This window comes from Oncorhynchus clarkii, chromosome 32 (genome assembly GCF_045791955.1).
Source record: "Oncorhynchus clarkii lewisi isolate Uvic-CL-2024 chromosome 32, UVic_Ocla_1.0, whole genome shotgun sequence".
Lineage (NCBI taxonomy): Eukaryota > Metazoa > Chordata > Actinopteri > Salmoniformes > Salmonidae > Oncorhynchus > Oncorhynchus clarkii.
In genome coordinates, this window is record NC_092178.1 from 8,444,934 (window position 1) to 8,466,728 (window position 21,795).

A 21,795-nucleotide genomic window follows, 5' to 3' on the forward strand; every position below is an offset into this window, starting at 1 on the left:
CACAATAGTGAGAATATATAGTCACAATAGTGAGAATATATATATATAGTAGGGATGCACGATATATCGGTGACATTTTGGATCGGATGTCTAGTTTAATGCCCAATGTGCAAAACTGATGTCAAAGCCGACGTGCATACCTATATAACGTAGGTACATGACATAATGACGCAACGTAACATTTTGCGCTATACGTGCACCACAGCATTCCTAACCTAGCCCACAATGTCTGCTGTGTGGATGGAGCAGCCAACAAGTCCAGCAGTCATTTGAAAGAGTAAGAACATTTCAGCGAGACAACTCAAAGGCCGAAATCCATTAAAGCCAAGATAATAGAATTCATTGCCCTTGACAATCAACCGTTCTCTGTCGTGGGTGATGTTGGCTTTCGCCGACTGGTCGAGCACCGGTTAACACTGCCAAGTGCGCTATTTTTCCGATGTTGTCCTACCAGAGTTACACAGTAATAGCGTCACTGCTATTAGCTTCACGACATACATACTATGGAACACCGTTTGGGTTTTTGCGTGTCAAAAAAGATACAGTAGCACTGTCAAAGCGGTACAATAAAATCTGCAAACACCGGCCATGAATGATGTGTTTCCGGTACCGCGTTGGTAATAAAGCATAATTTGTTCGACCGTAACTTCTGGGGTAGCTAGCTTTAGCTTAGTACCTAGCTAGCTTTAGCTTGGTACCTAGCTAGCTTTAGCTTGGTACCTAGCTAGCTTTAGCTTGGTACCTAGCTAGCTTTAGCTTGGTACCTAGCTAGCTTTAGCTTGGTACATAGCTAGCTTTAGCTTAGTACCTAGCTAGCACCAATACAACCAGCATGAAAACAATGACCAGTAAAAAACTGCAGTCATTTTCATTATTCTTAGCAATGATTTAGGAATCCTTGTGAGTAAGTATTAGCTAGGTTGTCAGTTGTTGTTCGCCTGTTGATATTGAACTTCAGTTCATGAAAATAAATACCTAGCCAGCTACTTAACCCTGTTGCCCAAAGCTAACGTTATAAGCAGCCAGCTAGCTTCATCTCGCTAGTGAGGCTCGACCGGACCGGGTTATGTGTTGTGAAGCTAGCAACAATAAGGATTAGGCACAATAGTGGAATTTGCGGTTTGCCTTCAAAATAAAAGTATGTCATTGACAGTGGTGCAAATGAATACAAATAGTAGAATTATGTCATACTTTTATTTTGAAGGCAAACCGCAAAGTCCACTATTGTGGCTAATCCTTGTTGTGGCTAGCTTCACATAGATGGGTCCGACCACCATTAATCAAATTAGAACTGTCTTATAAATCAGAGTTATTTTAGATGATGACACCTAGCTATATAGTTAGCTAGCTAACTATATAGCTACTGAAATAGATTATGTCGTTTTACTATGTTTTTGGGGAAGAACATTGTTTGCATCCATGAGCTAGCTAGCTTTTTTTTTTATGACCAGCACTGTAGGTGCGAGAGACAACATTACCAGCATCATAGCATACAGCATCATAGCATACAGCATCATAGCATACAGCATCATAGCATACGTATCGATGAATCGTTGTGACATATGAAATACGAGTGATAGTGTAATCAATGTGTAATAACTACATAAAAAAATGATGAACGAGTTAAATTATTATGTGGCGTGCAGTCATATTCAGGTTCTGATTGACACATCAAATATTGTTAAATAGTGTATTTTTTGACACGCAAAGACCCAAACTGCGTTCCATAGAAATCCTGGTTGAGAATGAAACGACTGAACAAATGAACAATGAAACAGCACAGAGAGTAAGTGAAAGAAATATGTTTTGATGATGTTTTACTGGTAATGGGGACACACAGGGACATAACGTAACAAAATTACTTTTTGGTCAGTGTGTGTGTGTGTGTGTGTGTGTGGTGTGTGTGTGTGTGTGTGTGGTGTGTGTGTGTGTGTGTGTGTATGTGTGGTGTGTGTGTATGTGTGTTTGTGGTGTGTGTGTGTGTGTGTGGTGTGTGTGTGTGGTGTGTGTGTGGTGTGTGTGTGTGTGTATGTGTGTTTGTGGTGTGTGTGTGTGTGTGTGTATGTGTGCGTGTGTGTGTGTGGTGTGTGTGTGGTGTGTGTGTGTGGTGTGTGTGTATGTGTGTTTGTGGTGTGTGTGTGTGTGTGTGTGTGTGTTTGTGTGTAACCTTTATTTAACTCGGCAAGTCAGTTAAGAATACATTCTTATTTATAATGACGGCCTACCCCGGCCAAACCCAGACGACGCTGGGCCAATTGGGCGCTGCCCTATGGGACTCCCAATCACTGCCGGATTAGATACAGCCTGGATTCGAACCAGGGACTGTAGTGACGCCCCTTGCACTGAGATTCAGTGCCTTAGAACGCTGCGTCCGTGTGTGTGTTAACTATTTAACTGTACTAGAATGCTTTAAAAGGCCGCTAAAATGAAATATTGGTATCAGGGTTTTTTGGCATGGAAGATATCGGTATCGGTATCGGCCAGAAATGTCACATCGGTGCATCACTAATATATAGTCATAATAATCTATTAATATAATATATAATCTATTTACACTACCGGTCAAAAGCTTCAGAACACCTACTCATTCTTGGGTTCTTCTTTATTTGTACTATTTTCTACATTGTAGAATAATAGTGAAGATGTCAAAACTATGAAATAACACATATGGAATCATGTAGTAACCAAAAAAGTGTTAAAACAAATCAAAATATATTTTATATTTGAGATTCTTCAAATAGCCACCCTTTGGCTTGATGACAGCAATAGTGATTATATATAGTCACAATAGTTAGGACTTTATTCAAACCACTTTCCTATACTTCAATCATGTATTTTATAAAAAGTTACAGACTACAGTAGACTACAACAGTAATACATAAAGTCTCTTCTATATCTCTCTATATCTCTCTCTCTCTCTCTCTCTCTCTCTCTCTCTCTCTCTCTCTCTCTCTCTCTCTCTCTCTCTCTCTCAGTGTCTCTCTCTCTCTCTCTCTCTCTCTCTCTCTCTCTATCAGTGTCTCTCTCTCTCTCTCTCAGTGTCTCTCTCTCTCTCTCTCTGTCTCAGTGTCTCTCTCTCTCTCTCTCTGTCTCAGTGTCTCTCTCTCTCTCTCTCTCTCTCTCTCTCTGCTCTCTGCTGTCTGAGGTCATGCCTTTGATAATAACTCCCTAATTTAGTGTAGGGAGGCTCCATTCGGCTCCTCTGAAAGGTTTGTCTGAGCTGAGGTAGTCTCTGGCTGGCTGACTGGCGGGCGGGCGGGCTTGCTGACTGGCTGGTCCCAGTCCAACTAGTTCCCTTCCTCTCCCTGATCAGTAGTTATATAAAGGCCCTGTTCCTTCTACAGTGATTTACTTTACTTTTAGCTGTATTGCTACTTTAATTATTCATTGCCAGAGCCTTTGTGTGTGTGTGTGTGTGTGTGTGTGTGTGTGTGTGTGTGTGTGTGTGTGTGTGTGTGTGTGTGTGTGTGTGTGTGTGTGTGTGTGTGTGTGTGTGTGTGTGTGTGTGTGTGTGTGTGTGTGTGTGTGTGTGTGTGTGAGACAAAGCCTTAGTGAAGTGTAGAGATGCAGAACCAGAACGGTTGACCTGACTAATAACTTCTGGGTTTGAGCTTCGGGTTAATGGTTTTTAAATGACTCTAGGTGTGTGGTTGTAAAGGTATCATGTGTTAACTGACTGGACATTGTCTGAGACTGAACAAATGATGGTATAGACGAGCTTACCTATATATACAGTTAATGTATATATAGGTAAGCACTCCACAAAGGTCTTGTTAGCAAACTATAGTTTTGGCAAGTCGGTTAGGACATCTACTTTGTGCATGACACAAGTCATTTTTCGAATAAATGTTTACAGGCAGATTATTTCACTGTATCACAATTCCAGTGGGTCAGAAGTTTACATACACTAAGTTGACTGTGCCTTTAAACAGCTTGGAAAATTCCAGAAAATGATGTTGAAGCTTTTGATAGGCTAATTCACATCATTTGAGTCAATTGGAGGTATACCTGTGGATGTATTTCAAGGCCTACCTTCAAACTCAGTGCCTCTGTGCTTGACATCATGGGAAAATCAAAAGAAATCAGCCAAGACCTCAGAAAACAAATTGTAGACCTCCACAAGTCTGGCTCATCCTTGGGAGCAATTTCCAAACGCCTGAAGGTACCACGTTCATCTATACAAACAATAGTACACAAGTATAAACGCCATTGGACCACACAGCCGTCATTGCGCTCAGGAAGGAGACGTGTTCTGTGTCCTAGAGATGAACGTACTTTGGTGCGAAAAGTGCAAGTCAATCCCAGAACAACAGCAAAGGATCTTGTGAAGATGCTGGAGGAAACAGGTACAAAAGTATCTATATCCACATTAAAACGAGTCCTATGTCGACATAACCTGAAAGGCCGTTCAGCAAGGAAGAGGCCACTGCTCCAAAACCATCATAAAAAAGCCAGACTACGGTTTGCAACTGAACATGGGGACAAAGATCGTACATTTGGAGAAATGTCCTCTGGTCTGATGAAACAAAAGTTGAACTGTTTGGCCATAATGACCATCGTTATTTTTGGAGGATAAAGGGTGCGGCTTGCAAGCCAAAGAACACCATCCCAACCGTGAAGCACAGGGGTGGCAGCATCATGTTGTGGGGGTGCTTTGCTGCAGGAGGGACTGGTCCACTTCACATTCTAGATAGCATCATGAGGTAGGAAAATTATGTGGAGATATTGAAGCAACATCTCAAGACATCAGTCAGGAAGTTAAAGCTTGGACGCAAATGGGTCTTCCAAATGGACAATGACCCCAAGCATACTTCCAAAGTTGTGGAAAAATGGCTTAAGGACAACAAAGTCAAGGTTTTGGAGTGGCCATCACAAAACCCTGACCTCAAACCTACCGGAATTTTGTTGGCAGAACTGAAAAAGCGTGTGTGAGCAAGGAGGCCTACAAACCTGACTCAGTTCCACCAGCTCTGTCAGGAGGAATGGGCCAAAATTCACCCAATTGATTGTGGGAAGCTTGTGGAAGGCTACCTGAAATGTTTGACCCAAGTTAATCAATTTAAAGGCAATGCACCAAATACTAATTGAGTGTATGTAAACTTGACCCACTGGGAATGTGATGAAAGGAATAAAAGTTAAAATAAATCATTCTCTCTACTATTATTCGGACATTTCACATTCTTAAAATAAAGTGGTGATCCTAACTGACCTAAGACAGGGAATTGTTACTAGTATTTCAGGATTTGTGAAAAACTGAGTTTATATGTATTTGGCTAAGGTGTATGTAAACTTCCGACTTCAACTGTATCAATATCATGTCTTTGTCGTTTGTAAAGTTGTTTGTTCTATGTAGCTTTAAGCAAGCATGTTTGTCTTACACACAGATGCAAATGTGTCCATGTGTGTGTTTTTGGAATGAATATAAAATGGAATGTGTTAAAAATGTGTCTTGTGTCTTTTCCTCCAGCCTGTCCAGGTAGACCAGAAGGAAGACCCCGAGAAAGACTCGGAGGACGAGGGGGGAGAGACGGACAAGGAGAAAAGACAAGAGGACAGTGCCCAGGAGAAGGAGAAAAGGGAGGAGGACCCTGAGGGAGTGGGAGAAGGAAGAGAGGGCGAGGAGGGGGAGGGAGAGAAAGGGCTAAAGGAGAAGATAGCGGAGGAAGACGCTCAACCTCCTAAGGCTCCCCGTCGACCCAGGATCATGCAGATTAAAGTTACACTGCTGGACGACACTCTGTATGAGTGTGAGCTGGATGTAAGTCCCAATATTACCAAATCATTCTTTATTATCGCTGGAATCCTAGGATCCAGGACGGTTTGTGCTGTCTTGCCAAATCCTATAAACTTGTCCGATTTGTTCATTCAGTACCAGTCAAAAGGTTGGACACACTATGAAATAACACATATGGAATCATGTAGTAACCAAAACAAATCAAATGTTAAACAAATCAGAATCTATTTTATATTTGAGATTTTTCAAAGTAGCCACCTTTTGCCAGGATGAGCGTTGCACACTCATTCTCTCAACCAGCTTCACTTGGAATGCTTTTCTAACAGTCTTGAAGGATACCGTATTTACATAATTATTCTGATCTTTTGCTATGAGACTCAAAATTGAGATCAGGTGCATCCTGTTTCCATTGATCGTCCTTGAGATGTTTCTACAACTTGATTGGAGTCCACCTGTGGTAAATTAAATTGATTGGACATGACTTGGAAATGCACACACCTGTCTATATAAGGTCCCACAGTTGACAGTGCATGTCAGAGCAAAACCAAGCCATGAGGTCGAATGAATTGTCCGTAGAGCTCCGAGACAGGATTGTGTCGAGGCACAGATCTGGGGAAGGGTGCCAAAAAAATCTCTGCGGCATTGAAGGTCAAGAACACAGTGGCCTCCATCATTCTTAAATGGAGAAGTTTGGAAGATTCTTCCCAGAGCTGGCATCCTGGCCAAACTGAGCCATCAGGGGAGAAGGGCCTTGGCCAGTGAGGTGAACAAGAACCCGATGGTCACTCTGACAGAGCTCCAGATTTCCTCTATGGAGATGGGAGAACCTTCCAGAAGGACAACTATCTCTGTAGCACTCTACCAATCAGGCCTTTATGGTAGAGTGGCCAGACGGAAGCCACTCCTCAGTAAAAGGCACATGCCAGCCTGCTTGGAGTTTGCCAAAATGCACTTAAAGACTCTCAGACCATGAGAAACTAGATTCTCTGGTGCGATGAAACCTGGATTGAACTCTTTGGACTGAATGCCAAGCGTCACGCCTGGAGAAAACCTGGCACCATCCCTACAATTAAGCATGGTGGTGGCAGCATCATGCTGTGGGGATGTTTTTCAGCGTCAGGGACTGGGTGACAAGTCAGGATCGAGGAAAAGATGAATGGAGAAAAGTACAGAGATCCTTGATGAAAACCTGCCCCAGAGCGCTCAGGACCCCAGACTGGGGCGAAGGTTCACCTTCTAACAGAGCATCGACCCTAAGCACACAGCCAAGACAACGCAGGAGTGGCTTCAGGACAAGTCTCTGAATGTCCTTGAGTGGCCCAGTCAGAGTCCAGACTTGAACCCGATCAAACATCTCTGGAAAGACTTGAAAATAGCTGTGCAGCGATGCTCCCCATCCAACCTGACAGAGCTTGAGAGGATCTGCAGAGAAGAACGGGAGAAACTCTCCAAATACAGGTGTGCCAAGCTGGTAGCGTCATACCCAAGAAGACTCAAGGCCGTACTCGCTGCCAACGGTGCTTCAACAAAGTACTGACTAAAAAAAGGTCTGAATACTTTTTAAATGTGATATTTCAGTTGATTTTTTTCAGCGATTTATTTTTGTTTTTGTTTTGCTTTGTCTTTATGGGGTATTGTGTGCTGATTGATGAGGGGAAAAAAGCAATTTAAACCATTTTAGATTTTTTTGTTGTTGTATTTTTTAGAAAAAGTCAGTGGGTCGGAATAGTTTCAGAAGATACGGTATCTCTCCTGCTTCTAGAAACATGGCAAATTCCCTACACAGTTCAAGACAGGTTTATTATGTCTCTGTATGACATCTCTCTCTTCCCTTTAGAAACATGCCAAAGGTGTGGAGCTGTTCACCAAGGTGTGTGACCACCTCAACCTGCTGGAGAGAGACTACTACGGTCTGGCCATCTGGGAGTCGCCCTCCATGAAGGTCTGTTGCTCTAAGTTTCCAAACTGTTTTTTGCTTTGTGACCCACAAGTTGAGGGTTCTTTTGAGTTGTCACCTGATTGGCTGAATACCCCGGGGCGCGCAAGGTGGTTGGAGTTGTCATGACAGAAATATGATGCCAAGTTTTCAAACTATCGGTGGTTTCTATTGAGAGGATATATAAAGCAATCTGTGCATTTGAACAACAGCATCAATACACCTATTTCACTTTTGCATGCCAAAAACCAAATGACCACTGCTGCACATGCTGCCACGGTTTAGAACGGATTAGATTAAACTATTTTGAGCGAGCAGGCAGCTCACGCACAAACGAGTGCACCAGGGAGAACTCAACAAGCATGCAGATGATATAAGTGAAAACGCATTATCTAACTGGGGATAGCTGGCTAACATAATGTCACAAAGCATTATCTAACTGGGGATAGCTGGCTAACATAATGTCACAAAGCATTATCTAACTGGGGATAGCTGGCTAACATAATGTCACAAAGCAGTATCTAACTGGGGATAGCTAGTTAACATAATGTCACAAAGCATTATCTAACTAGGGATAGCTGGCTACCATAATGTCACAAAGCATTATCTAACTGGGGATAGCTGGCTAACATAATGTCACAAAGCATTATCTAACTGGGGATAGCTGGCTAACATAATGTCACAAAGCATTATCTAACTGGGGATAGCTAGTTAACATAATGTCACAAAGCATTATCTAACTGGGGATAGCTAGTTAACATAATGTCACAAAGCATTATCTAACTAGGGATAGCTGGCTAACATAATGTCACAAAGCATTATCTAACTGGGGATAGCTGGCTAACATAATGTCACAAAGCATTATCTAACTGGGGATAGCTAGCTAACATAATGTCACAAAGCATTATCTAACTGGGGATAGCTAGCTAACATAATGTCACAAAGCATTATCTAACTGGGGATAGTTGGCTAACATAATGTCACAAAGCATTATCTAACTGGGGAGAGGTAGCTAACATTTCACAAAGCATGATGCGCTAGCCAGGTAACTTTCATTCTGAAATACACTATGTTTACAAAAGTATGTGGACACTCCTTCAAATTAGTGGATTCAGCTATTCCAGCCACACCCATTGCTCACAGGTATATAAAATCGAGCACACAGCCATGCAATCTCCATAGGACACAATAGCAGTAGAATGACCTTACTGAAGAGCTCAGTGACTTTCAACGTAGCACCGTCATAGGATGCCACCTTTCCAACAAGTCAGTATGTAAAATGTCTTCCCTGCTAGAGCTGTCCTGGTCAACTGTAAGTGCTGTTATTGTGAAGTGGAAACGTCTAGGAGTAACAACCGCTCAGCCGTGAAGTGACAGGCTATACAAGCTAACAGAACAGGACCTCCAAGTGCTGAAACGTATAGTGCATCTGTCCTCCGTTGCAACACTCACTAACAACTTCCAAACTGTCTTTGGAAGCAACATCAGCACAAGAACTGTTTGTCAGGAGCTTCATGAAATGGGTCACAAGCCTAAGCTCAGCATACACAATGCCAAGCGTCGGCTGGAGTGGTGTTAAGCTCGCCACCATTGGACTCTGGAGCAGTGGAAACGCGTTCTCTGGAGTGATAATTCACACTCCGCCGTCTGGCAGTCCGATGAATGAATCTGGGTTTGGCGGATGCCAGAAGAACGCTACCTGCCCCAATGCATAGTGCCAACTGTAAAGTTTGGTGGAGGAGGAATAATTGTCTGGGGCTGATTTTCATGGTTCGGGGTCCTTTAGTTCCAGTGAAGAGAAATCTTAACGCTACGATTCTGGGCTTCTCTCCAATGTTCCAACATCTAGTGGAAAGCCTTCCCAGAATAGTGGAGGTTGTTATGGCAGCAAAGGGGTGACCAACTCCATATTAATACCCATGATTTAGGAATGAAATGTTCAACGAGCAGGTGTCCACATACCGTTGGTCATGTAGTGTAACTTTATATTTCCAAGTTAGTCAGATTTGAGTTTAGAAAGACTTCACATTGGCATGAGAGCCAACTAGCTAGCAAGCAAGCGACCAGCTAGCTATATCTAGCTGCTTATCAAAGGTAGATAACTGGTTAATCTCACACAAAAAAAATGACCTTTTTTTAATCAATGTCTCCAAACATTACTGTAGCTGGTTAATTCATTTGATCATGCTTTGTGATATTGCTGGTTTTATGCTGTTTTAGTCCACAGAACATGACAGTGGAACCTGATGAACCACATGGGGAAACAATCAAGTTGGCCAGCCAACTTCATACTCTTTGGTCCTATCAGATCCTTGATGAGAAGGTTCTAGCTCGTGTATCCCTCTGTCCTTGGACTCTTGTTAGATGAAGTTGTCCGGTTTATCAGGTCCCAGGCTTCCATGACTGTTATGAATATTTATTTACAAGTGAATTAATTACAATTAGCCTTTTGCTTTAGTGCCGTCTGTACCTGATCGAGCAGATCTAGCCTCGCGTGCGGAAGTAAGCCGTCTGGCGCGACAGTCATTGGGAGGGAGACTAGAGCAGACCCAGAAGTTCTGACTGAACGCACATTTAAGCTCCACCAGGACGGTTTGTTTACTTTATGCTGCTATGATTTCTGCTATGGAATCCTGCGATTTTGTTGGGGCAGTTCCCCCCCTCATTGTAAATAGTTGGCAAAGCAATCCCCAAGCAATCCCCAAGTGTTCTCACGGCCTATGCGCCCACGGAGGAGGAGCGGCTGCTGCTGGCGGTCACTGTGGAGCAGAGTAGTAAGTCACTACTTGTTATGAACAATATATTTTAATCTGGAAAATGTAAACAATTTACCACTCTATAAGCATTTAAAATCCATGAATTACATAATATGTCAAATTTTTTACCAATCACAAGTGGGGTGCCGCCCCTAACGCCCTAATCGACGGGTTGACTGGGGAAAAAACATACACAGACCAAAGAATAAGTCAAATATATATTCTCCTGCAAAATGTCTTGATAAACTTGGGAATTCATTTTTCCGTCGGTGATAGCAAGCTGTCCAGGCCCCGAGGCAGCAAAGCAGCCCCAAACCATGATGTTCCCTCCACCAGACTTTACAGTTGGGATGAGGTTTTGATGTTGGTGTGCTGTGCCTTTTTTTCTCCACACATAGTGCTGTGTGTTCCTTCCAAACAACTTAACTTTAGTTTCATTTGTCCACAGAATATTTTGCCAGTAGCGCTGTGGAACATCCAGGTGCACGTTTGCAAACTTCAGACGTGCAGCAATGTTTTTTTTGGACAGCAGTGACTTCTTCCGTGGTGTCCTCCCATGAACACCATTTTTGTTTTGTGTTTTACATATCATAGACTCGTCAACATAAATGTTAGCATGCTCCAGAGATTTCTGTAAATCTTTAGCTGACACTCTAGGATTCTTCTTAAACCTCATTGAGCCTTCTGTGCTGTGCTCTTGCAGTCATCTTTGCAGGATGGCCTCTCCTAGGGAGAGTAGCAACAGTGCTGAACTTTCTCCATTTATAGACTATTTGTCTTACCGTGGACTGATGAACATCAAGACTTTTAGAGATAGTTTTGTAACCCTTTCCAGATTTTTGCAAGTCAACAATTCTTAATCTTAGGTCTTCTGAGATCTCTTTTGTTGGAGGCATGGTTGATATCAGGCAATGCTTCTTGTGAAAAGCAAACTCAAATGTTTGAGTGTTTTTTTATAGGGCAGGGCAGCTCTAACCAACATCTCCAATCTCATCTCATTGATTGGACTCCAGGTTAGCTGACTCAATTAGCTTTAGGAGAAGTCATTAGTCTAGGGGTTCACATACTTTTTCCAACCTACACTGTGAATGTTTAAATTATGTATTCAATATAGACAAGAACAATTCGAATAATTTGTGTTATTAGTTTAAGCACACAATGTTTGTCTATTGTTGTGACTTAGATTAAAGATCAGATCAAATTTTATGACCAATTTATTCCGAAATCGAGGTAATTCCAAACGGTTCACATACTTTTTCTTGTCACTGTAGATACTGTACATATTAGACACATATTCTTTCTTGCCACTGTAGATACTGTACATTAGACACATGCTTCTTGTATCTAGTGTTTGATGTTCAGTTATAATTGGAGCCACGTCTGAGTCCTTGTTTTGTCTGATGATGTTCCTTCTCATCTTCCACAGACCTGGATGGATTTCACCAAGGAGATCCGCAGGCAGGTTCAAGGTGAGGCTTCTGCTCTGTTCTCATTGTGTAGAGCCTATCTTGTAACCTCTTGCTAAATTCATGGTAATTATTCTGTAGGTGCGTTAGTAAATTTCCTCCAGCGTCAGGCAGTGCGCTCTGGGCCTTTTCGTAAGTTCAGAGCGTTTCTCTCTCGCACACTGGGGCGTTCTGATCGCACAGCGGAAGTCGAGCACCACCAGTTAACCGGATAAAGTTGGCTGGCTTGCTAGCTTCTTCCTCGAACACACCCTGAATGTGGAAAGGCTGTACACCTCACCGTGACACTTCCTCGTTTCATTTTCTGCTCCACCTACGTAGGTGCAAAGTTAGACAAGATCTGTGCAGACGCACAATCATGTACAGGTGAGACGAAAATACCGTCGTCATTCATTACTCAGGGGGGGTATTCATTAGTGCACGCCGTAGCTAAACGTTTTGGAACGAAAATGTGCGTTTCTTATTGAACAAGTTCATGTTATTCCCTTACAGTCAGTTTTGTTTCCGTTTGGTGCCTATTGAATACGACCCAGGTTTTTTAAACATCGCTGTGCATGTTTTAACAAGAGAAAAATGTTACTGTGATATGAATTTGTTTTAATGACAGATTCTTTCCTCAGGCACCAATTATGACTTTACCTTCAATGTGAAGTTCTATCCTCCTGACCCAGTCCAGCTTTCTGAAGACATCACCAGGTAAACCTCTACCTGCTCCTCTGTCTGGTTTCTCTCTGCTAGTCTTCTCTCCGTCTCTGTTAGTCTTCTCTCTGTCTCTGTTAGTCTTCTCTCTGTCTCTGTTAGTCTTCTCTCTGTCTCTGCTAGTCTGCTCTCTGTCTCTGCTAGTCTGCTCTCTGTCTCTGTTAGTCTTCTCTCTGTCTCTGCTAGTCTGCTCTCTGTCTCTGCCAGTCTTCTCTCTGTCTCTGTTAGTCTTCTGCTAGTCTTCCCTCTGTCTCTGCTAGTCTGCTCTCTGTCTCTGCTAGTCTGCTCTCTGTCTCTGCCAGTCTTCTCTCTGTCTCTGTTAGTCTTCTGCTAGTCTTCCCTCTGTCTCTGCTAGTCTGCTCTCTGTCTCTGCTAGTCTGGTCTCTGTCTCTGCTAGTCTGCTCTCTGTCTCTGCTAGTCTTCTCTCTGTCTCTGCTAGTCTGCTCTCTGTCTCTGCTAGTCTTCTCTCTGTCTCTGCTAGTCTGCCCTCTGTCCCTGCTAGTCTTCTCTCTGTCTCTGCTAGTCTGCTCTCTGTCTCTGCTAGTCTTCTCTCTGTCTCTGCTAGTCTGCCCTCTGTCTCTGCTAGTCTTCTCTCTGTCTCTGCTAGTCTGCTCTCTGTCTCTGCTAGTCTGCTCTCTGTCTCTGCTAGTCTGCTCTCTGTCTCTGCTAGTCTTCCCTATGTCTCTGCTAGTCTGCTCTCTGTCTCTGCTAGTCTGCTCTCTGTCTCTGCCAGTCTTCTCTCTGTCTCTGCTAGTCTGCTCTCTGTCTCTGTTAGTCTTCTCTCTGTCTCTGCTAGTCTGCTCTTTGTCTCTGCTAGTCTTCTCTCTGTCTCTGCTAGTCTGCTCTCTGTCTCTGCTAGTCTGCTCTCTGTCTCTGCTAGTCTGCTCTCTGTCCCTGCTAGTCTTCTCTCTGTCTCTGCTAGTCTGCTCTCTGTCTCTGCTAGTCTGCTCTCTGTCTCTGCTAGTCTTCCCTCTGTCTCTGCTAGTCTGCTCTCTGTCTCTGCTAGTCTGCTCTCTGTCTCTGCTAGTCTGCTCTCTGTCTCTGCTAGTCTGCTCTCTGTCTCTGCTAGTCTGCTCTCTGTCTCTTCTGGTGCCATTTGGGATGCTTTATCTCTCTGTTGCTGCTTCCTGGAAGCCCTGTGGTCTGTGACCTCATGCTGACCTCTAGCTTTGTTTGTGTACAACAGGTATTCTGCCTGTGTGTGTGTGTGTGTTTGTGTACGACAGGTATTCTGTGCGTGTGTACGACAGGTTTTCTTAATAGGACAACGGTAGGAAATATATTTAATTGTTAACACAAATGTTTTTCTTTAAAATTAAGAAAACTTCCTTTTTCCTGCCAGGAGTCGCTGACTATCTTCAGTTTGCTCCATTGTCAATATGCACCTTGGTTTGAAAAGGACTTAGTCTATTGTCAATATGCACCTTGGTTTGAAAAGGACTTAGTCTATTGTCAATATGCACCTTGGTTTGAAAAGGACTTAGTCTATTGTCAATATGCACCTTGGTTTGAAAAGGACTTAGTCTATTGTCAATATGCACCTTGGTTTGAAAAGGACTTAGTCTATTGTCAATATGCACCTTGGTTTGAAAAGGACTTAGTCTATTGTCAATATGCACCTTGGTTTGAAAATAACTTAGTCTATTGTCAATATGCACCTTGGTTTGAAAAGAACTTAGTCTATTGTCAATATGCACCTTGGTTTGAAAAGAACTTAGTCTATTGTCAATATGCACCTTGGTTTGAAAAGAACTTAGTCACACCCCTTTATTTATCTTCACCTGGCCAGGTACTACCTGTGTCTCCAGCTGCGTAAGGACATCCTTGGGGGCCGTCTACCCTGCTCCTTTGTCACACTGGCCCTTCTGGGATCCTACGCACTGCAGTCCGAGCTGGGGGAGTACGACCCAGAGACACACGCACCTGACTACGCCAAGGACCTGAGGCTGGCCCCGGGACAAACCAAGGGACTGGAGGAGAAAGTCATGGAGTTGCATAAGACATACAGGTCATGGCAGGGTTTTAATACACACACACACACAAACACACATACACATACACATACACACATCCTTCCCCAACACACACATATACACACACACACACACACATACACAAACACACACATACATATAAACACACACACACACACACACACACACACACATATACACACAAACACATATACACACACACATACACACATATACATACACATATTCACACACACACACACACACATACACACATATACACACACACACACATATATACACATGCATATACACACACACACACTGGCATAGAGACACATGCCATACAGTATACTCAACAGAATGCCCACACACAAGACCTTCAGATTATGAGGGAGGTGGTTGTACTGGATGCATAGGGTCACCTGTGTGCACTATTATGTAAATCATTGTTATGTAAATCATTGTTATGTAAATCATTGTTATGTGAATCAGTGTTATGTGAATCATTGTCACAGCAGGAATGTGCTACTCATAATTAATCTGTAATGCCAGAGTCATTCACGCTACTGTATGATACCATATTGCTTCTTGCTAATGTGGCGTCTGTCCCATCTACAGGTCGATGAGTCCAGCACAGGCAGACATGGCCTTTCTGGAGAACGCCAAGAAACTAGCCATGTACGGAGTGGACCTGCACCAGGCCAAGGTAATGTAGAGTTACAACCCAGGCCAAGGTAATGTAGGGTTACAACCCAGGCCAAGGTAATGTAGAGTTACAACCCAGGCCAAGGTAATGTAGGGTTACAACCCAGGCCAAGGTAATGTAGGGTTACAACCCAGGCCAAGGTAATGTAGAGTTACAACCCAGGCCAAGGTAATGTAGGGTTACAACCCAGGCCAAGGTAACGTAGAGTCACAACCCAGGCAAGGTAACGTACTATAGAGTCATAACCCAGGCCAAGGTAATGTAGAGTCACAATCCAGGCCAAGGTAATGTAGAGTTACAACCCAGGCCAAGGTAACGTACTGTAGAGTCATAACCCAGGCCAAGGTAATGTAGAGTCACAATCCAGGCCAAGGTAATGTAGAGTTACAACCCAGGCCAAGGTAACGTACTGTAGAGTCATAACCCAGGCCAAGGTAATGTAGAGTCACAATCCAGGCCTAGGTAATGTAGAGTCACAATCCAGGCCAAGGTAATGTAGTCACAACCCAGGCCTAGGTAATGTAGAGTCACAACCCAGGCCAAGGTAATGTAGAGTCACAACCCAGGCCAAGGTAATGTAGAGTCACAACCCAGGCCTAGGTAATGTAGAGTCACAACCCAGGCCAAGGTAATGTACTGTAGCGCCACAACCCAGCCCAAGGTAACGTACTGTAGAGTCACAACCCATGCCAAGGTAATGTAGAGTCATAACCCAGGCCAAGGTAACGTAGAGTCACAACCCAGGCAAGGTAACGTACTGTAGAGTCACAACCCAGGCCAAGGTAATGTAGAGTCACAATCCAGGCCAAGGTAATGTAGCGTCACAACCCAGGCCAAGGTAATGTAGAGTCACAACCCATGCCAAGTAATGTAGTCACAACCCATGCCAAGGTAATGTAGTCACAACCCAGGCAAGGTAACGTACTGTAGAGTCACAACCCAGGCCAAGGTAATGTAGAGTCACAACCCAGGCCTAGGTAATGTAGAGTCACAACCCAGGTCAAGGTAATGTACTGTAGCGTCACAACCCATGCCAAGGTAATGTAGAGTCATAACCCAGGCCAAGGTAACGTAGAGTCACAACCCAGGCAAGGTAACGTACTGTAGAGTCACAACCCAGGCCAAGGTAATGTAGAGTCACAATCCAGGCCAAGGTAATGTAGCGTCACAACCCAGGCCAAGGTAATGTAGAGTCACAACCCATGCCAAGGTAATGTAGTCACAACCCAGGCAAGGTAACGTACTGTAGAGTCACAACCCAGGCCAAGGTAATGTAGCGTCACAACCCAGGCCAAGGTAATGTTTTTATAGTGTTTGGTTAGCTACAGTGCTAACACATTTCCACTACTGAAAAGTGAATGACATCACATTGTTGTTGATGTGTGAATAATATGTTAGTTTAGTTTTCACAAGGCAACCTGTAAAGGGACACATGTGTTTTAGATCAGATAGTCCCTCAGTGTCCTCCCTGTCTGTCCGCTGGAGTTCAGTTATATCACATCTGGGTAGAGCAGGCCTGACGATGATAACAAGGTTGCGTCCCAATTGGCACACTATTCCCTTCATAGTGAATTACTTTTGACCAGGGCCCCTTCAAAGATAGTTCACTATAGAGTGCTTCTACATCTGCATTGCTTGCTGTTTATGTTTTTAATGTATTTTTTAGGCAGGGTTTCTGTATAAGCACTTTGCGACATCTGCCGATGTAAAAAAACAAAACAAAAAAAAAGGGGATTTATAAATACATTTGATTTGATTTGATTTGATATAGGCTGCCATCTGGGACTCAGTCACGGTGTTTTACATAGTTAGAGGTTATAACACCCACTCACCTCCTGTCTGCTGCAGTGTAGCCTACGTCAGCTGTGGAGTCAGTGTTCGTGTCTGCCCCCCCCCCCCCAAAAAAAAACGGAGTAACGCGTGCCTCTGTCAGACCACCGTTTTAATAGTAGAAATGAGGTCAATCTGTTTGCATCAGAGATGCAGGGATTTAAATAAAATATGGAAGTCATTATCCTGCCCCCCAGTGGTGGGTTGGTGTCATTGCATTAAAATGCAATCAGTGTAAAGTGAATGGTATACTGTAAATCTGAGAGCAATCATGAAAATGTTGGTTCCAGCAGTCTTGCAATTGAAGAGTTTTTCTCTCTCTCTCTCTCTCTCTCTCTCTCTCTCTTCTCCCTCACCTCATCTCTCTCTCTCTGTCTCTCCCCCCTCACCTCACCTCTCTCCAGGATCTAGATGGAGTGGACATCATGCTGGGTGTTTGTTCTGGGGGTTTGATGGTCTACAAGGACAAGTTGAGGATCAACCGGTTCCCCTGGCCTAAAGTCCTCAAGGTCTCCTACAAACGCAGCAGCTTCTTCATCAAGATACGCCCCTCAGAGGTCAACTTTATTTCTGTTTGTTTGTTTGTTTGCGTGTGTTTTAGACCCCCCCCCCCCCCCCCCCCCCAAGAGGCCCTACTCTCCCAGGAGTCAGATCCACAGTACAGCTCTAATACATCAAAGTGACTAGTTTACGTGTTAAATCAATAGGTTTGTGGCTGTAGTCCTCTGCTAATAGGAGGGTGTTGACCTGCTCTTCCAGCAGCTGGAGCATTACGAAAGCGCCATTGGTTTCAAACTGCCAAACTACAAGGCCTCCAAGAAGCTGTGGAAAGTGTGTGTGGAGCATCACACCTTCTTCAGGTAAGAGAGCACACTGTTGAAACCCCCCGTGACAGGTTCAATCATTCTCCCATTACTATTGTATTACAAGGAGAAGGGTCATAGATACATTATTACATGTAGTAATACATTGTTACTATATGGCTATATATTCCTGTAGTTATATGTAGTTTAGTTACTCGCACTGACTGTAATATGGGGTTGTCTTATCTACCTGAGTGAATGAACTGACTGTAATATGGGGTTGTCTTATCTACCTTAGTGAATGAACTGACTGTAATATGGGGTTGTCTTATCTACCTGAGTGAATGAACTGACTGTAATATGGGGTTGTCTTATCTACCTGAGTGAATGAACTGACTGTAATATGGGGTTGTCTTATCTACCTGAGTGAATGAACTGACTGTAATATGGGGTTGTCTTATCTACCTGAGTGAATGAACTGACTGTAATATGGGGTCTTATCTACCTGAGTGAATGAACTGACTGTAATATGGGGTCTTATCTACCTTAGTGAATGAACTGACTGTAATATGGAGTTGTCTTATCTACCTTAGTGAATGAACTGACTGTAATATGGGGTCTTATCTACCTTAGTGAATGAACTGACTGTAATATGGGGTTGTCTTATCTACCTGAGTGAATGAACTGACTGTAATATGGTCTTATCTACCTTAGTGAATGAACTGACTGTAATATGGGGTTGGTCTTATCTACCTGAGTGAATGAACTGACTGTAATATGGGGTCTTATCTACCTTAGTGAATGAACTGACTGTAATATGGTCTTATCTACCTTAGTGAATGAACTGACTGTAATATGGTCTTATCTACCTTAGTGAATGAACTGACTGTAATATGGGGTTGTCTTATCTACCTGAGTGAATGAACTGACTGTAATATGGGGTCTTATCTACCTTAGTGAATGAACTGACTGTAATATGGGGTCTTATCTACCTTAGTGAATGAACTGACTGTAATATGGTCTTATCTACCTGAGTGAATGAACTGACTGTAATATGGTCTTATCTACCTGAGTGAATGAACTGACTGTAATATGGTCTTATCTACCTGAGTGAATGAACTGACTGTAATATGGGGTCTTATCTACCTTAGTGAATGAACTGACTGTAATATGGGGTTGTCTTATCTACCTTAGTGAATGAACTGACTGTAATATGGGGTTGTCTTATCTACCTGAGTGAATGAACTGACTGTAATATGGGGTTGTCTTATCTACCTGAGTGAATGAACTGACTGTAATATGGGGTTGTCTTATCTACCTGAGTGAATGAACTGACTGTAATATGGGGTTGTCTTATCTACCTGAGTGAATGAACTGACTGTAATATGGGGTTGTCTTATCTACCTGAGTGAATGAACTGACTGTAATATGGTCTTATCTACCTTAGTGAATGAACTGACTGTAATATGGGGTCTTATCTACCTTAGTGAATGAACTGACTGTAATATGGTCTTATCTACCTGAGTGAATGAACTGACTGTAATATGGTCTTATCTACCTGAGTGAATGAACTGACTGTAATATGGTCTTATCTACCTGAGTGAATGAACTGACTGTAATATGGTCTTATCTACCTGAGTGAATGAACTGACTGTAATATGGGGTTGTCTTATCTACCTGAGTGAATGAACTGACTGTACCTGAGTGAATGAACTGACTGTAATATGGGGTTGTCTTATCTACCTGAGTGAATGAACTGACTGTAATATGGTCTTATCTACCTGAGTGAATGAACTGACTGTAATATGGGGTTGTCTTATCTACCTGAGTGAATGAACTGACTGTACCTGAGTGAATGAACTGACTGTAATATGGGGTTGTCTTATCTACCTTAGTGAATGAACTGACTGTAATATGGGGTCTTATCTACCTTGGTGAATGAACTGACTGTAATATGGGGTTGTCTTATCTACCTGAGTGAATGAACTGACTGTAATATGGGGTCTTATCTACCTTAGTGAATGAACTGACTGTAATATGGTCTTATCTACCTGAGTGAATGAACTGACTGTAATATGGAGTTGTCTTATCTACCTGAGTGAATGAACTGACTGTACCTGAGTGAATGAACTGACTGTAATATGGAGTTGTCTTATCTACCTGAGTGAATGAACTGACTGTAATATGGGGTTGTCCTATCTACCTGAGTGAATGAACTGACTGTAATATGGGGTTGGTCTTATCTACCTGAGTGAATGAACTGACTGTAATATGGGGTTGTCTTATCTACCTGAGTGAATGAACTGACTGTAATATGGTCTTATCTACCTTAGTGAATGAACTGACTGTAATATGGGGTCTTATCTACCTTAGTGAATGAACTGACTGTAATATGGTCTTATCTACCTGAGTGAATGAACTGACTGTAATATGGTCTTATCTACCTGAGTGAATGAACTGACTGTAATATGGTCTTATCTACCTGAGTGAATGAACTGACTGTAATATGGTCTTTTCTACCTGAGTGAATGAACTGACTGTAATATGGGGTTGTCTTATCTACCTGAGTGAATGAACTGACTGTACCTGAGTGAATGAACTGACTGTAATATGGGGTTGTCTTATCTACCTGAGTGAATGAACTGACTGTAATATGGTCTTATCTACCTGAGTGAATGAACTGACTGTAATATGGGGTTGTCTTATCTACCTGAGTGAATGAACTGACTGTACCTGAGTGAATGAACTGACTGTAATATGGGGTTGTCTTATCTACCTTAGTGAATGAACTGACTGTAATATGGGGTCTTATCTACCTTAGTGAATGAACTGACTGTAATATGGGGTTGTCTTATCTACCTGAGTGAATGAACTGACTGTAATATGGGGTCTTATCTACCTTAGTGAATGAACTGACTGTAATATGGTCTTATCTACCTGAGTGAATGAACTGACTGTAATATGGAGTTGTCTTATCTACCTGAGTGAATGAACTGACTGTACCTGAGTGAATGAACTGACTGTAATATGGAGTTGTCTTATCTACCTGAGTGAATGAACTGACTGTAATATGGGGTTGTCCTATCTACCTGAGTGAATGAACTGACTGTAATATGGTCTTATCTACCTTAGTGAATGAACTGACTGTAATATGGTCTTATCTACCTTAGTGAATGAACTGACTGTAATATGGTCTTATCTACCTGAGTGAATGAACTGACTGTAATATGGGGTTGTCTTATCTACCTGAGTGAATGAACTGACTGTAATATGGGGTTGTCTTATCTACCTTAGTGAATGAACTGACTGTAATATGGGGTTGGTCTTATCTACCTGAGTGAATGAACTGACTGTAATATGGGGTTGTCTTATCTACCCGAGTGAATGAACTGACTGTAATATGGGGTTGGTCTTATCTACCTGAGTGAATGAACTGACTGTACCTGAGTGAATGAACTGACTGTAATATGGGGTTGTCTTATCTACCTTAGTGAATGAACTGACTGTAATATGGGGTTGGTCTTATCTACCTGAGTGAATGAACTGACTGTAATATGGGGTTGTCTTATCTACCTGAGTGAATGAACTGACTGTAATATGGGGTTGGTCTTATCTACCTGAGTGAATGAACTGACTGTAATATGGGGTTGTCTTATCTACCTGAGTGAATGAACTGACTAAGTCGATCTGGATAAAAGCATATGCTAAATGACTCAAATGTAAAAATGTAATGTCTGTCTTCATTTCCAGGTTGACCTCTACTGAGGTGGCTATCGCTCACAGGAAGTTACATATTATAGTTATGTATTTATAGATATTTATATAAATGTTCCTCTGTCTCCATTTCCAGGTTGACCTCTACTGAGGTGGCTACCACTCCCAGGAAGTT

General features: G+C 42.7%; 1 protein-coding gene across 2 annotated transcripts in view; it reads left to right on the top strand.

The window, feature by feature from the left end:
* LOC139391632 (protein 4.1-like) overlaps positions 1-21,795 on the top strand; it is a 113,991-nt gene that overhangs the window by 22,133 nt on the left and 70,063 nt on the right. The window contains exons 3-11 of one of the 2 annotated variants that reach the window (XM_071139017.1): positions 5,468-5,758; positions 7,572-7,676; positions 11,853-11,895; positions 12,513-12,588; positions 14,381-14,599; positions 15,186-15,273; positions 17,508-17,660; positions 17,863-17,963; positions 21,757-21,795. The exon at positions 21,757-21,795 is cut by the window's right edge and continues 137 nt beyond it. In XM_071139017.1, coding sequence (XP_070995118.1) covers positions 5,468-5,758; positions 7,572-7,676; positions 11,853-11,895; positions 12,513-12,588; positions 14,381-14,599; positions 15,186-15,273; positions 17,508-17,660; positions 17,863-17,963; positions 21,757-21,795 — 1,115 coding nt within the window. The remainder of the gene's footprint in view (positions 1-5,467; positions 5,759-7,571; positions 7,677-11,852; positions 11,896-12,512; positions 12,589-14,380; positions 14,600-15,185; positions 15,274-17,507; positions 17,661-17,862; positions 17,964-21,756) is intronic. The other variant, XM_071139018.1, reaches the window with a different exon arrangement.